The sequence below is a fragment of the Clytia hemisphaerica genome, unplaced genomic scaffold (assembly GCF_902728285.1).
Source record: "Clytia hemisphaerica strain Z4C2 unplaced genomic scaffold, Clytia hemisphaerica genome assembly, whole genome shotgun sequence".
Lineage (NCBI taxonomy): Eukaryota > Metazoa > Cnidaria > Hydrozoa > Leptothecata > Clytiidae > Clytia > Clytia hemisphaerica.
This window is the reverse complement of record NW_027103772.1, coordinates 56,681-74,478: the sequence shown is the minus strand read 5'-3', so window position 1 is coordinate 74,478 and position 17,798 is coordinate 56,681. Positions and strand designations below refer to the sequence as shown.

General features: G+C 34.6%; 1 protein-coding gene across 1 annotated transcript; it reads right to left on the bottom strand.

The window, feature by feature from the left end:
• Positions 1 to 728: 728 nt before the first annotated feature.
• LOC136806086 (uncharacterized) lies at positions 729 to 12,031 on the bottom strand. The gene is made up of 6 exons (XM_067062657.1): positions 11,693 to 12,031; positions 5,172 to 5,312; positions 4,385 to 4,504; positions 3,675 to 4,037; positions 3,004 to 3,126; positions 729 to 2,162 (listed from the first exon to the last, which is right to left on the bottom strand). Exons 1-6 carry the CDS (start codon positions 11,784 to 11,786, stop codon positions 1,909 to 1,911), a joined length of 1,095 nt encoding a protein of 364 aa, XP_066918758.1. The 5' UTR covers positions 11,787 to 12,031; the 3' UTR covers positions 729 to 1,908.
• Positions 12,032 to 17,798: the final 5,767 nt, after the last annotated feature.

Genomic DNA, 17,798 nt, shown 5'->3' with positions numbered 1-17,798 from the left:
GCTTAAAGTTGCAAATCTAGCCCTTCGGGCTTAGATATCTGTGGTAAAATGGCAATGCCCAAAATGTGACAGAGCCCAATTTTCGAAAAAGAAATTTTTCCGGCCGCTAGAACCGGAAATGTCCCGAAAAAAGCGGTTTTTTGAGATTTTCTCGAGATGAATGATTGATTAAAGTGTCGATATTATTTTTCTTTCACCGTTAAACATCGATGCGTTTCTTAATTGCTTTCTCCGTTCCAATAGATATATAAATAGAAATTTAAGATTATACATTACTTCCATTAAATTCTAATTATTCGTTTTATAAATAGGTAGGTCCATTAAAGTATTACTTGTTTTTATTTAAATCTTTTTTCTCAAGCTTTATTTAAAATTTTTTTTCTCAATTTTTTTTTGAAATGTTTTTCGCTGAATTTTTCTTTTGAAATCTGGCGTAATTCATGCTAAGCAAAACAAAATCTGAAAAACAGATGAGGATTACCCACAGATATCTGTGAAGCCCGAAGGGCTAGATAGGCAACTTTAAGCTTTCTCCAGCAAAAAAAAGTGAAGCAAAAATTTGACTTTTTAAATTTCGTGCCGATGGATAGGATCTAGCATTTTAATTGTTTTCGGAGCGCGAGATCAAAAAAAGTAGGCGGCAAACGCTATTTCACATCTCTCAAACCGGTGAAATTGCATATTTTAGTCACGTGACCTTGCTTGGTAGGAAATCCATCCAAACCTAGGCTTCACTTTTCGATAAAAGCCGCAAATCTAGCCCTTCGGGCTTTACAGATATCTGTGGGATTACCTTTATGTACTACAAGCCACTCAACACGCCATGCAGTCTATACAAATAAGCCTTAAGTGGATCCTGGGCTATGAAGCCTTGTAATAAATCTAGATATCTATTGTAAAAGGATGGAGAAAGGAGGGGAGTTTTATTTACACTAATATATTTACATCATAAATAAGAAACCTGACAACAAAAAATGGATTTAAAAAAAAACTTTTTTTGATGAATTATGAAAATATAGAAATGTTAGGCAAAATTAGAATAAGTTAAAGGGGTTAAATCACCTACTTGATCAATGAACGAAATCTCAACGGAGAAGACTTTCACCTTCGTGGGATAAGAAGTTATGTCTTGCCTCTGTATTGCAGAAGATCAATCAAACATAATGGCGTTCTAACCATGGTTTCTCCTTCGGAGGGGTAAATCGTTTAGGAATATGTCTTGCGTTAAATATAAAAAAAATTGTGGAATAATTTACACAGAAATTACCTTTGATCACTAGAAAAGTGACAAATTTATAAAAGTTAGAAATAGTTAGTAATAATGAGGTGAACGCAAAACCTTTTCGTTCCAAAATTCGAGGTCTTCATTTAGCGAAAACTTCTAAGATCTCGATAACCTCTTTTCCCGTTTTTGAGTTTTTCGTTTATAGTATAGTTAAGTTATTTTGTCTCTAAAATGTCATTCCAATATCAGCGATATACGGAGTTTCCAGGGCGATTAAACGGTCATGATGCATCCTCGCCACCGTGTATTTCAGGCTTTATTTACATTACTGATAGACGCCAGAGAACTGGTGTTGGCTGATGCGAGTCCCGCTCTCAGAGGGGGGATTTCTCAAAACAATGCGTCATAAAAAATCTGACGTTACTAAGTTATACCACAATGCAGTGGGGTTTCAAATCCAGCTACAAATGAAATCTGACGTTTTGTTTTCGAATTACATAATCTTTCGCATTCGATAACCAGACAATGCCAGGGTATTATCTAGCGATATCAGTAAACATAAAAAAAGCTGATGATACACAGGGAACGAGGTTGGGTCATGCTGTATCCGCGATTCACTTCGCTTGTCAGTTTTACTTCACTAGTCAATTTAGAGTTACCATTTAAAAAAATTATCTTCATCCTCATGTGTGATGATTCCATTTATGTTTTTTTAGAAACATTGTTGTTGTTGTTGTTGTTGTTGTTGTTGTTGTTGTGTTGTTGTTGTCGTTGTTGTTGTTGTTGTTGTTGTTGTTGTTGCTACTGTCGTTGCAGAAACCACATGTTTTCTTACAGTATGTTTTCATGATGAGCGGTTGTTTTGAACATTGTCCACGCTCCTTCCATGAGTTGCAGAATTCTCCGTAAATCAAATCGTCCATGCATTCCTTTGGAACTGTGGAAATCGAAAAAAAAATTGACTGTAACCATGGATAGAAATATTTGAGAAATATACCCCCGTTTCCCCTAACAATTGTGCGCTGTATTTTGTTCAGTGTGCACTGCAGTCGCAGCAAATGGGAGGAAGGGGATAAATAGTTGGGAATTGTTTTTTCTTATAATTTTTTTCCATGATTGTAGATTATAGATGCGATCCTCTCGCCAACGCTGAAATCGCAATCTTTTTTAAACCCCTGTGTCACAGACCCGCTAGGGTCCCAGCCCCACTGGAAATTTTGTCCAAGATTCTGTCCCCGGTGGGAAAAATACCCTAAAATTTCAGCCCGAACGGGAAATTGAATTTTATCTCATCCCCATTTAAAAGTCGATATAAAATAATTGCACAGCTTGGGACAATAGAATTCTTATCCCCATTGGAATTTCGATAGAACTTTTTATACCCTCTCTGGGGAAAATTTCTAAGGCTGTGAGTGAGACAGAGGTGTTTTTTGATGTGAACAAAATATAAGCGTATCATTCGAAAATCCCTATGATTTAACTTTAGAAGAGCTAACATAGAACATCTGCTTTGAAGTTTCAAATCAATAGAACACCCATGTGTCACAGACCCGCTGGGACCCCAGCCCCACTGGGGAATTGACTTTGATTTCATCCACATTCAAAATTCAATGTAAAAAATTGCACTCCAAAACCATCCCCACCGGATTCGACTTAGGAACGATAGAATTTTTATCCCCATTGGGTTTTCAATAGAAAATTTTATCCCCACTGTGGGAAAAGTTGTATCGGCGATATGAGACAGGGGTGTAATAGAAGTAACACAAATGGCATCTTACCAGAACAGAGGCCACAAGTTTGAGCACAAATGACTCGAATTTGAACTCCCTTGATCCCACTGGTATCTTTACAATCAAGGTCAAAAATTTTGCAAAATGATTTCGAATAACGATCAGCACAGTCTAAAAATGGAAGAAACATACAATGGTATTTGAATATAGCTTTGAAAGCACGACTGATACATCATATCCACAAATTCCAAAATACTCAGCCATGATATAGCGATAGATCTTTATAGGTGGTATCATGTTGCTTTATGTACCCAGGGGGGGAGGGGCACTGATATGGTCCGACATATGGTCGACATCTTAGGCTTATTTCCAGGCGGCTTCGGCAAAATAAGATATGAAATCAAACTTCACTATAAGGGTCAGAATCGTTCGGTAAAATGCACTGTAAGGGTATCTTTTAAATACTCAAGGGCTGCAGAGTAAGGATCCAATATTGAAAGCCATTTTTGGCGGCCCCTCCCCGGGCTTATTTATCCAAGAGAATTCTCTCAACATGAGATATTTGCGTAAAAAGTCGCCTCTAAAAATTCGAATGCTTGTTTCCATATTTGTGGATTTTCCTTAAGTTACGAAACGTTGGCAAACACCTTAAAACTAAGTTACGTCACTTTGGTAAAACCTGAAAACCTCTACTTTATACTCAAATGTTTTTTCTTTACCTGGGCATCGACCATTGAAAGGTTTCGAGCGATCCCAACAACAATTTCCTTCATGCGAACATTCACGAGCGACCGATAGCAAAGCGGGTGCTGTGCTTCGTTTACACTTGTCGCAAGATTTACGACAATTCTTCGTGAGTCGTTTCTCGTATTTCAATACCGTACAGTAACCGTGTTTGGCAGCACGCTCGCATGTAGCGTCGTCCCAGCGATTACGGCATTTGTTCACTTTGATCTCATTTTTACAGTAGTTGCATGATAAAGGACATCTCAATAACATCTGTTCTTTGTAGTATCCCAAGTTACAGAATCCGATTTTCCGGAAGAAATCACAACTGTAGTTTGGTGTGTCAAAACATCGTTCTGTAATGATTCGAAAATGTATTATATATATAGATTTTTCACGGTAAAAGTCTTGTAGTGCCTAAACCTCTAATGACGTCGAAGATTCCGTCAATTTTTAAGGCAACTCTTTATTCTTTTTTTAAGTAGGAGGACAAACATTCGATGCAAACCCAGGAAATGAAATATACCATTTTTTACAAGTAGTATTAATGTTTATTCAATCAAAATAGAAAAACTCAGTATGAAAATGAGATTAATTCGACTATTTAATCCTCACATTTCAAAATTTAAAAGTACCTTGTGGAAAAGTATGTGGATAATTTATCAGAATTTGGAAATTTTTGGAAATATGGAAGCCTACGTACCTGGGCACCCGAGAAAGTCTTTTCCTTGAGCAGCTGTTTCGTTATCGTTGCAACATCCGAACCGTGAAGACAAACACTTAGCAACAGGCGGCCTACTCACCCTATTCTCATCGATTGGTCCTATAGAAGATAGAAATACATAACTTTAAAATTCATGATGTTTATGACGTAATGTTTTATACGAGGGGAACCCCAAAAAAACAGGGCTTTTATTACTAATTTTGAATTTAAACAATCTAACTACACGCTTTTTTTTTATAAGAATACACTTTATAGGAATGTCCATGATGAAATTGACCAAAAAACTAAGAATATGGTAAGAATATCACCATCGTGGAATTTTGCTACTAAAGCTAAGAATGCCATTTTAAGAGCATTTTCAATTATCAATTATCCCCAAGTTAGTATGAATTAGGATCCTAACCTAAGAATGTGCTGTAAGAATATTTTAGGATGATTTTCCCAAAAAAGCTAAGAATGTTCATGATGAAATGGATTTACACCATTCTTATAAAAAAAGCGTGTAGAGGCAAACGCTCGGGCTATTTTGGGGTGCTTCCGTATGAAACATTACGTCATGAATATCACGAATTCTGTGTGTTTTGTGTTTTCTCTACTCATGTTTTTGGTCAAGTTAATCACATATGTACCTACCATCTTTACGCCGTCCCTTGAAAGTATTACAGTCAATTCTCTATAATTCGAACCTCTATTATTCGAATCTTTCTGTAAATCGAACTAAAATATTGGTTGGTCCCCTCAGCTGAAAATTAAAAAAAAATCTTACCTTTACACTGGCGACAAGTGAGGGGACAGTAAAATCTCATTTTATTTTTCTCCAAGTCACAAAGTTTTGCTCGCTTTAAGTTAAAACAATTGGCGTAATATAAATCGTGTGAATCTTTGCATTGCGGACGTAAATCGATCTCTGTAAAGAAAGATGAAGGGACAAAAATCATCATTCGACGGGTTCGAAGCCAATAACAATAAACCTTCCCTCCGCAGTCATGTTTCCCGTCTCAAAATATCAAGAAATGTGCACGCGTTCTTTCGAGGGCTCTAGGCTAGCGGGACACCAAAATAAGAATTCCGAAACAATTTCGTTGGATAGATAAAAAAGACCAACCCTGGGTACAATCAAATAAGAATGCCAAGCTCCAACCTATACAATATATTGAAGTCGAAAAATGGTTTGGTCAAAAAATGAGAGTTAGGTTAAAAAAGATTAGAATCTAGGTTCTGTTGGATTAATTGAAATCGCCTGACATGTTTTAATATCATTAAGGTGGGAGTCACATGAAGTTTTGAGATTTGGTGAAAAAATTATCGATTTCGAGATTTTGCGCGTTTTATGACCCTATACCCTTTCTGAACACACTCTGAAAATTTTAAGGTCGTAGCATTTATATTTCCTGAGATATAAGGTTTTTTCTAGACTCTGATCTAAAGTATTTTCCTTAGCAACGAAAAATCATACCCGTTGCTAGGGCCTGATTTCTTTATGGCTGATGTAAACATAGGATCATGACATACCAAACGAAAGATCTTTTTACGCCCTTTTCGGGCGTCTAAATCAATACCGCCTTTTTTTCGCGGGATTTCCTAATATGACGTAATCAAAGATGGTAACCAAAGAAATGATATTTTTAAAAACATACAAATTTTGGAGGCTGTCAGCCAGTCAGCAGTGATTTTGACTATGAAAACTGCTTTAATTTGGAAATGTTGGATTGACTGATGACATTTTTAGCTCTTTAATGTCATTCTTCTCAACTAAAAAAGCTTGAGCTAGGTGAAACCAAAGACTTGATTCTCAAACTCAACGTTTTCGATATGAACTTAGTTTGACGACACCGGAAAACTTATTGAAGGACAAAGACCAAAGGCATATTCAATGATGTATCTATTTAAAGATGCAAGTGTTAAAGGAATTGAAAGCCTGGAGGCTGGTTTAACAATTGTGTGTGATGAATTATTGAAGGTCTGGGGCGCTCCTTCCGGCTCCGCCCTTTGTCTGGCTGGATTATTTACATTCAGAAGAAATCGTGCACGACTAGATGTCCAAGTGGATTCTTGTATCACAACAGATCAACTTTAGATTAACCTATAACTGGCAGAATTAGTGAGGAAATATACTAGGATTATCTATTACATTGAAAATATGGTTTTTGTTGTGAAAACACATTTAAATTGACTTAAATCAATGTTGACGTGGAGTTTGGCGCAAAATTTTAGGATTGGCGCACATCACGTGAAAGTGATAATTTGGAATTTCTGGACTATTTTGATATTTCAAAGCCCTTTTTAAAGTATATAAAGTAGAACTATAGTCCATTTTAGTCAAACAGCGAAAGAATTTTGTAAAACGGTTGATTTATTACAGAGAAATAGAGATATATATTTACTTCTGACTTTGCGGTCCGTTTTCTCAAAATAGGTTTCAGGGGGTTTTCGCACACCTTGGCAACGTTTTCTCAGGATTGACAAGTGCTATGAACTTGAAATTTTCAGGAGAAATTCAATTTATGGTCTAGAGTGTTATGAATGGATTACATTTTTGAAAAAATACTTTTTTGATTTCTAAATTCAAAAAATGCATTTTTTAGTTTCCAGACCCCCTGGAATGAAATTTCAAAAAAAAATTCCATTCATAACACTCCTTATCCAAATATTAACAAGCTGCAAAAAAAAATTTTGTGATAGGTTTTGTAGATTTTTCTGAAACGTTGACACAATATTTTCACACCACATTACCCCCTGGCTGATTTTACCCCCGTCTTGGCTATTTTTAGACTTTTTTTTACATTTTTGAAATCATCTAGTGTTAAGTCACCTCTGTAGAAAATTTCATTTAAAAATCTCTTCAAGTTCAAAAGTTATACAGGAAAATGTAAAAAATCAACTTTCTCAATTTTTCATGTGACTCCCACCTTAAGTAATTTTGGCATCAGTTCAGTCCTGAAATATTTCAATTATCCAAAACTGTTTAATTGTCTTTAAGGATTATCTTGCTGAAAACGAGTGCAGCAATTTCTTTTTTACAAGAGCAAACTATATAAGAACATAAGGCTTTGATGGCAAAAATATCAAAATCATTTTAAAGGTCAAGGTCGTTTGTTATTTCTTTTCTAATATTTATGACCCAAGCTGGGGTTAAAAGTGTAAAAATTGTTTAATCAAGTTTCGCAATTCTATTCACTTCTCCTGAGAAATAAAACTTTCCAAATACGATAAGTGTACACCAAGAAACTAAAAAGAGGTCGTCGTTTGTAGGGCGCTGTGCTCAACACGTCTTAATTGAGATTCGAATTGCTAAGGTAACAAGGAAGGTGGAGCTATTTTGAAATCTATTCAATTTATCTTATCGCAAAAAGAGAAGCATACATAAAAAGGGCACAGCTAGGCTTTGACTCATCAACAAAAATAGACTGTGCGATGACCCCTTTTTGACGCGACTCGTTGTTTACAGTCTAATGATTAAAAGATTGTGTCTAGAGATAATTGGTGCGCTTCCTAATTTAGATTTGCATTCAATTTTGTTCATGTGAAAAATTGATTTTATCAGGATTGAAATACACGCTTTTTTTATAAGAACAAACTATATAAGAACATAAGGCTTCGATGGCCAAAATCTTAAGAACATGTTAAGAACATTTTAAGGCTTTGCGAACTCTAAAACACCTGATTTCTTAGGAAAATAGGCAAAAATGCTCATAAAATGGTGAAAATAAGAACATATTAAGAACATTTTTAGGCTTAAAATTCAAAGAGTTAAGAAGATCCGAAGGTTTCAAAATTTTTGGATGTTCTTATATAAAAAAAACGCGTAAATTAGACATTATATAAATAACTTCGAAACTGCCTCCTCTCCAATGATTCAGCAGTCTAATTTAATTGTGATTGGTCATTAAAGCAGTTAAAAGGGGGCTTGTCTAAAATAAAATATCTTTCATATACATATAAGAACTCCAAAATTTTTGAAGCCTTAGGACGTTCTTGATCTTTTGAGTATTAAGTCTAAGAATGTTCTTAACATGTTCTTATGTTCACCATTTTTTGAGCATTTTAGCCCTTTTCCTAAGAAATCGGGTGTTTTAGAGTCCGCAAAGACTTAAAATGTTCTTAGCTTGTTCTTAACATTTTGACCATCGAAGCCTTATGTTCTTATATGGTTTGTCCTTATAAAAAGATGTGTAGGAGCACATAAATAGTGATTTATGGGCCACAAATCGTTTTAAAAAGTTCATGCTAGACATTGATAAGCCCTGATCAAAGGCTAATGGGGAATCTTTTCGATAGGATAAGATAAGATAAGATTATATTGAACATAATTCATCTTGTCAGGCTTAGACTCAATATTTCATTTATTCTAGACAATTTAGATAATTTCAAATAATGGCAAATATATACTTGTCATTACTCAGACACAAACAACGTTGAGCTACCACTGTAAACAAAAGTCAATCAAAAGACTATATTTGAATCACAAAATGGTCCATTCAGTCGTTAGAATAACACATCATTCAATAACCCAGTAAGGAGTTCAAAAAATATCATTTAAATAGAACCGTATGTTTAATAATTTGATCTAAAAGCAATACAAAAGATGAAAGTTTGTCTTTTGATAACCTTGGTAATGGTACCAGATTAAGAGCGGATAAACAGAAAGGATCAACAATGCAGTCAAGCAGTCGAGTATGAAATGCGCGTAGGAGTCTGATTTAAGCAAGGCTTCTATTTTTTTAGTCCATGGCTATAATTTTTGAGGACTTATGAGTCCCTTGTATAATTTTAGATATACTGTTGAATGCAACGTTCTCACGGATACAATTTTGAACACATTGAAAGAAAGACAGTACACGTTTTTTTTAATAAGAACAAACGATAAAAGAACATAAGGCTTCAATAATGACCAAATTATCAAGAATATGTTAAGAAAATTTCAAGATTTTGCAGACTCTAAAATGACCAATTTCTTAAGAAAATGGACAAAAATGCTCACAAAATGGCGAAAATAAGAACATGTTAAGAACATTTTTAGGCTTAAAACTCAAAAATTTAAGAACATTGAAAAGCTTCATGAATCTTGGATATTCTTATAAAAAAAACGTGTAGTCAGGAGGAACAAGTTAGATAGTGGCATGCCAGATTTTTGAACAGCATCTTTTTTTAAATGACTTTCACGCTGGGCCAAAAATCCACAATTAAGGTCATAATATTTGAGAAAAAAGGGAATTTCCCACGAAATTTTATAGGGACACAAACGATACGGAAAAGCTCTCACTTAGGTTAGAATGGTAGAGTTTTAACTCTGGTTTTTACCAGACTTTTCTATTAGACTTAAGCACAACCGGGAACTAAAAGGGCTGAAATTCTTGAAATCTTAACTAAATGTCCCCTTTACTTACGGCTTTAAACGTTTGATTAAAATTTTTTAATCAAATCAGGCGTAAATACTCTTCTTTGATTGACGAAGGATAAAGGAAAGCTGTCAAGAGTTAATTCCACTGTTTAGTCACTAATAGAATTATAATCTTAAATCAGAAAAGAACACAATATGCCTCACGTCTAACTGCTGTGCGTGCGACATACAAATACGTAAAACATCAACGTAACCACAATTGTACATGAATATAAGTACGAGTTAGAGCGCTTTTTCGTTCCTATTTTAGAAACATAAACGTCATCTCCCTAGATTCATCAAACTTAGTCTAGCAAGCTAGACGACTAATTCAGACATAGTAGAAATGAAGCAGAAAGTAATGGAGGGAACAATTTTTAGTTTTAGTTTATACAAACTAAATCCCGTAACAATAATCGTATTATCATATAACGCCTATACTACTGTATTACGCGCATTTCAAACCACTCCAGTCTACATCAAACTTGGATTTCAAGGAGACACTGAAATTCATCGATGTAACTTGGGAATATTTTTTATAGGAATAAACTATAAAAGAACACAAGGCTTCGATGACCAAAATATCGAGAATATGTTAAGAACATTTTAAGGCTTTGCGAACTCTAAAAACCCGATTTCTTAGGAAATCGTTCAAAAATACTAAAAAATGGTAAACATAAGAACAAGTTAAGAACACTTTAATAAAAACATCTGAGGGCTTAAAGATTTTAAATGCTCTTGTGAAAAACGTGAACACCAAAAATTTCAAAACTGCCTAGAGGAGGAGGTATTAAATGTAGATTCTCGTGTATTCTCAGAGCATTGAAAACTGAGGATTTCAGAAATTTTTAATTCTAAAAGTTTGAAAAACGCTCTAAGAAAAACCTAGACTGGAGTCGTTTATAATGCGTGTAATACAGTAGTATAGGCGTTATATGATAATACGATTATTGTTACGGAATTTATAATTAGTATAGACTAAAATTTGTTCCCTCCATTATTTTTTGCTTTATTTATACTATGTCTGAATTAGTCGTCTTGCTCGCTAGACTAAGAAAAACCATAAAACGACGTAAGGTATCTGTGGGGGAACAGAAATGAATGGAACACGAGCCAACACACTTGAGAATTTCATTACAATTAGTGGCACATGTATCGATTATTTCCATCCAGTAGACAAAACCATATTAAGCCTGCCGACATTCAGAGATCTTTACCACTTAACGGAAATTCCATTTAATTTCGGCGGTCAACTCTCATTAACATTCCAACAACCTATTTATTTACTTTTTAGTGGCTTGTGGTGTTGCGGTTTTTCTTCGAGATCGTTTCATGCGAAAATTGACAGTGTACTGCTGCCCAAAGTAAAATTCTTTCTTTCCGCCACTCAAAGGACAGTTTTTCTTATCGCCCTCATAGTGCGTTTCTTTTAAACCGCTAGTCTAGCAAGCTAGACGAAAAATTCAAACATAGTAGAAATAAACCAAAAAGTAATGGGAGGGAACAATTTTATAAATCAAATCCCGTATATAACGCCTATACTAATGTATTACACGCATTATAAACGACTCCAGCCTATCAAACCTCCAGCTTTTATAAAGAATTTCTTGACAAAATTTACATCATGAAGGGATGGATGGAAGACGCTTATTGCCCCTAAACCCTGGAAATTGAATGTTATGGTTAAAAAAAGGTCTTTATTCATGATATGCATCACCGGAGAGTCTTCTGAGAACTTTTAAAATGTACCACCCAATACGTCACTTTTCCTAATTTTTAAGTGACGTATTGGGAGGAAATTTTATAAAATTCTTGGAAAGCTCTCCAGTGGTACATATCATGAATACAACCTATTTTAGCGCAGACCCCCTAGGTCCCAGTCCCGAAAATCAAGAATATCTTCTTACCATTGCTCGTAGCATCAACTTCAACCGATGACATTTGATGAACCATAGACAAAAATATGCATGATGCCAGGATAAAGAAATTCCTTGAACACATCTTGAAATATCAGTTTCTAAAGGTAGTCTCTTGTATATATTATCGAAATACTGTACTTTCCAAACCAGTAAACCTGCTTCCAGCAATCAAAAAATTTTGATGACCAGCGTTTCCAATGTAATCATTTACTCTTTTAATATGTTTTAATAAGTTTTTCAACAATATTTCTTCTGCGTGCGATTTACTTTGATGTTCCTTTCTCGTTGACGTTTGTCGGCCACCAATAAATGTCTGAAACGATAGAGAAATCGTGAATAAGTGAGACTCTTGGAATGTAGATCGCAAATAAAAACAAGATTACAATACTTACTGACTCACACAAACATTTTAGAGTTTTGAATAAATCCTTCTCAGACAAATCATCCACTGCGTGGGTTAAAAAAAATAATTTTGAAAAATTAGAAGAATTTTTCACGTTAAGTATACAAAAGAAAACGCAAAAATATGATTATGATACCACACCAAAAGAATTTACTATAATCCATAAACTATTCGCGAAAAATTTGCGTGGCACGGCGTCTACGCTGTGATTTGCGATCAACAATTTGGTGATTCATTGAGTGTCAAACTGCGCATGTCATAAGGTAAATGACGTCACTATGCATGTGTTTGTCACAAAAGAATTCCGATTCGAATTTCTAGTAAATTGTACTTTAACCTGACTTAAGCTCGAGATAATAAAATTAGCCTGTACAATAACATATTAGGAAGTTTAAAGGCTAAAGCGTAGAAATATGGAAAGCAAGAAATTTAAGTACAATTTTAATTCACGAAAGCATATTTTAAACGGGGAACACAAATTTGGTTGGCTAAGATAACAAGAAATTTTAAAACATCAACCATAAAACACAATCAAATAATAGACGATATCGGCTTAACGAATTCTCCCCCAATGATTACCCATGATGCATTGCGCAAAAAAATTCACGGACTATATTGACTTACTGAATTTTTTTGCGCAATGCATCATGGGTAATCATTGGGGGAGAATTTCGTTAAGCCGATATCGTCTATTGAATCGGACACAGTCACTAACTGAAGTAAGATACGCCACAACATGTGAACGTTATGATACACAGTACGCAGTGTAAGTTTTATGGGCAATAAAAAATTTTTTTTGTTAATAAATTTCCATGGTTTTAATTTTACATATCCAAATTCAAATTTCTAGAAAGTTCTTCAAAGCTTATACCAATCCACTTAAACATATCTTTCTAACAAAGTATTACTTTTAATCATATTGTTTAAGAAAGTCCGGTCTACCAATTTTCCGTGTAACAGATTTTAATACTAACAACCTTTCAAAGAAAAACAGCTTGTAACTTAGTGATTTGGACATGACATACTAATCCACCCAATTTAAAAGCTAAAGTAGTGCACTAAATTAAAACAGTAATTTAAGGTAATTTCTACCTTCTTTAAAAACACACGTACGCGATAATTAAAGGTTTTATTTTTACATAAGTGTTCCTGTTTCATATCAGACACATATTTCTAATCAGGACAGCACGTCTCTTTATTGCTATGTTATGCTGATATAAGCAAAAAAAATGTTTTTCGTTTCCTTTTTCTGACCAATCTTGCTCCACATTCGTGTCAAGCCAATGTGAAAAAGCTTGTGAATTAAAAGTGATGAGTAAGCAAACGGTATCACTCTTATTTAAAAACAAAACCTTTAAATATCCAAAATCATTAGCTCAATAATTACCTGACAAACACAGAAGATAAAATTTCAGAGTAAACAAGTGTGTTAAATATAAACCTTTTTTACTAAGTCCTAAAAAACGACCTATTTTAATGCAGTACATTGGCAATTAAAAAGAATAAATTTCTAATGCCCCTTATTTGTTGAAAGGCGAATCTAATGAACCATGTCGAGTGCTATTGTTTTATTTTAATAGAACTTTTTAATTACAGATCATTAAATGTTTAAAATGCTTTGAATTCTTTCGTACCGAGGCACTTCGAAAAATTCGTCAAACAGTTTGTCACACAGCAAACATCTACCATATTTGCTTATCAGATCTTTTTACTCATGATGTAACCAATAAAAGGATTACGAAATGTTATAAATCTCAGTCTCACTGGAAAACTGTTTGGCATGAAACATGTCTTTTATGCATGTGAAAAAATTAGATTAGTTAATCCTTGTAGAAAGTAAAAAAGTGTATGTAAAAAGGAGAATAATTTAGCCTAGGAACGGGCATAGTGTGAACATCCAGACAGTCTCAAAGTCAATATTAAGTTTTTCGGGAAAAGATTTCGCAACATCGAAACTACTCATTACTTAAGTAGGGAGCTCTCTCTCTCTAAATATGAATAGTAACCATGTTATTTTAAATTTCTTAATGAGTTTAAAATACGGACAAATATGGTCCAGGTAGGTGGATGAGAGAGACCAGTGGTGGATCTTAGGGGGCTCAAAACTAATGTCGGAGAGTACTTCTTTCAGCCATCTTCCTTAAAAGGAAATGAAAACTCATGAATTTTGATCCCCCTCCCCCTTTTGATCAGTAGCGAGTTTATGTATTTGCACTTTCTAGGACGGCGGAGTGAATGGAACGATTTGGAAAAACTCACAGTTCTGACCCCCAAAGACTAAGGACGATAAAAGGGCTCTTTTACTATCGTCCTCAGTCAGTCAGGATGTAGACAAAACAGATGCTTACCGTCTCCGTCGCAGAAAAAAACACATACATAAACTCGCTAATTACTGGAGACGGACAATTTCAAATGTAATTATTATACCAAAACGATCAATAAGAAAGACGGTTCAAAGCAAGACATTCTACATCGACAGTTTTTTTTAAAAGTCACTCAGCCAAACTCTCGAACTCTACAACTCCGTATTTTAAAACAATCATTGATCTATTACACAAGGATCACACAAGGATCACACCATTTTCAATTTTCTTCCTACACACTCAATCCGTTGCCACATCCTCTATGAAAGGCTACTATGACAAATGATCCATTTTTTGTCAAAACTTCCAGCCCCTAGATAACTGAATTACCCAGCCTCTCGGACTGAATATTTGAACTCTCAAGTTGAAGTTTTTTACAACAAGCTATATCATTAGCTAACTCTACGATATAAAATAATGACTTTATTGTGAACATCTAAAACTGTTCAAAACCTCTGTATTCGTTAATTAAGATATAGCTTAATCAAGTTAAGTGCCCTTAAGCCTTCATTAACGATCTCTTTTGTGTAGGCTCTGTACATATTTTCCACCTTTTAACAAAAGGTTTAACAGGTGATTGTATTGGGCTTAAGATACCTTAAATCAGGGGAGGGCTACTTTATTCAAAAATATTTTAATCAAATACCGATTAGCTTTATAGAGATCTCAATAGTGTTCTCAAAGTCATTTACACGTTTTTTTTATAAGAACATCTGAAATTTTTGAAGCCTTGGGATGTTCTTAACTTTATGAGTTTTAAGCCTAAAATGTTCATAACATGTTCTTATTTTGACCATTTTGTGACCACTTTTACCCATTTTCCTAAAAGATCGAGTTTTTTTGAGTCTGCAAAGCCTTAAAATGCTCTTAACTTGCTCTTAGCATTTTGGCCAGCGAAACCTTATGTTCTTATATAGTTTGTTCTTATAAAATCTCAATAGTGTTTTCAAAATAATTTATATTCTGATTTTTACCAATGCCTTTCGATATTAAATACACACTTTTTCTATAAGAAAATTCAATTCATCATGGATATTCTTAACTTTTTGGTCGAAATCATCCTGAAATATTCTTACAGTATTCTTAGATTAAGATGAAAACCTAATCTAAATCTAGTACTAAATCAATATATACCTCAAGGAAGAATTTAGGAACTTTTTAGAACTTCCTAGCATTGCTTGGGAGTAAATGGCAATATACAGGTAAAAGGCTATAGTAATGACATTCTTAGCATCTGTTGCTTAATTCCGATATTCTTAATTTCTTAGCCATTTTCATCATGGACATTCTTATAAAGTGGATTCTTATAAAAAAGCGTGCAAAAGAAAGCAGTGTCTATACATTTTATTGAAATTAAAGTTTTTCCTGAGTAGTTATAATTAAATTTAGATGATCTAGCTTTTAGTCTAAAGTTACCCATGCATATCCAGGGAAACCGCATCTTTTAATTAACTGTCGGTTTGTTGAATAATCTTGGTGAGACTGTACCTTACCAGCTATCGATTTTGGCTGAAAAATGAGGACAATTTTACTTCTCGTACGTTCGAAATTGGCAATCATAACTCTAAGTTAATTATCGAAAGTTCAAAAGACGAGTTAATTACTCTTTAAGCTGGAGGATTTAAACAGGTCTCTTTTTTGAAGATTAAGATCAAAATTTGTTCCGTGTGTGTGTGTGTGTAAAGACAAAAAACATCAAACCATAAAAACAACATTCTACAGTCGGATTTTATGTAATCATAGTATTTTAATTATGGCCAACTTAAACTGATTGCAGTGGAGTTTCTTGAACCTCTGTAACTCGAACACTCTCGTGTACTTAATTGTGTGGGGGTGGAATAAACAGAGGGTGGGTACTCCAGATAAAAATCAACAAAATAGGGGGGGGGGTCATAATTAAGTGTTATTGATCTGCTTTTGATAAAAATCCCTATGAAAATGAAGGTTTTTGGCCAATTTTGGCACTTCGTAGCATAAAAGTCATAAAATGGGTGGGGGCCGTTCATTATAAAGTGATATGGGGGTGATTTTTTTCCAAAAATTGCAAAGAGACCCCCCCCCCTACAAACACACAAAAGTATCAAATACTCGAACAAATTTTATGACTCCTTCAGTTACCAATGCCTAATAAACCTTACTACCTTAACTCGCACAAACTTGTGTTTCCCGTGTCTGCGTTCGACTTATGGGGATTTTACTGTAGCATACAAATCCAACCAAAAGAATTTCCAGTAGCGAAAAAATGATTTCACTTTCAATAAACCCTTAAATCTCACAAATTTTACCGGGGATAAGGCCGGACAGCTAAATCCTACCAGGGTGACAAAAAACACGTATTATAATCGCCATGATTGTTGAAGACAAGAATCTTAAGTCTTGCAAGTAAAATTTTTAATTGTTTAATTGTTTCAAAATTATTGTACTTTCAGGATACTGCCTAGATGTGATGAATTTTACGCACACCAATCATTGAGACAGCGGAGACGGCGAAGACCGTAGTAGTCGTACCTAGTTAAAACTTTGAAGAAGGAGTTACAAATAACTAATATAAGTGAGACAGGGGTGAACCCCCGGAAGGGGCACTTAGGCAAAATTGGGTACGGGACGTGCCGCTGGTCTGGGTCCCTTTTTTAGGCTCTAAAGATATCTGACAGGGTCCCAACGCTACTAATTTTGAAGATGTGTATCTGACAGGGTCCACTTTTGATTATTTGGACAATTTTTCAGGGTAAAAATAAGAAAAATTTTTAGTTTTTCGTCTACTTTTAGTCATTTTTACCACTTGTTAAGGTGCAAATAGGAAGAATTTTCAATTTTTCATCTGACAGGATCAACTTTTGGTACTCGAGCGGCACATCCCCGTCGGCCGTCAAGGTCAGTGAACCGATCAATATCCATCAAACAAAGCTCCTTATAACAACAAGGAGTAACTATTAAAATGAGCCTTAAAATTATATCTCGAACTTAGAATAGGGGATATATAATGGGCTTTTCCAGAAATAGTCCGTGCCCCCTGTAGAGGATATCGGATAACGATTTTTGTTCAAAAGTGGATATCCAGGGGGTTAAACATCTACAAGGGAGCAGATATCCAGGAGGTAAAGTGTCTTTTCAAGTAAAAAATACGATATTCAGGGGTAAGCATCTTTATAAGAGAGGATATCCAGGGGGTTGAGCATATTTTTAAGAGTGGATTTCTTTACTCATAAAGTAGGATATCCAAGGGGTTCGAAAAATCCTCAACAGTGGGGGTAAAATTTTTTTCTGGAAAAGCCCAATCACATTTAGCAAATATTTGATGAATTCTCTTATCTTTGTTGGACTGAGC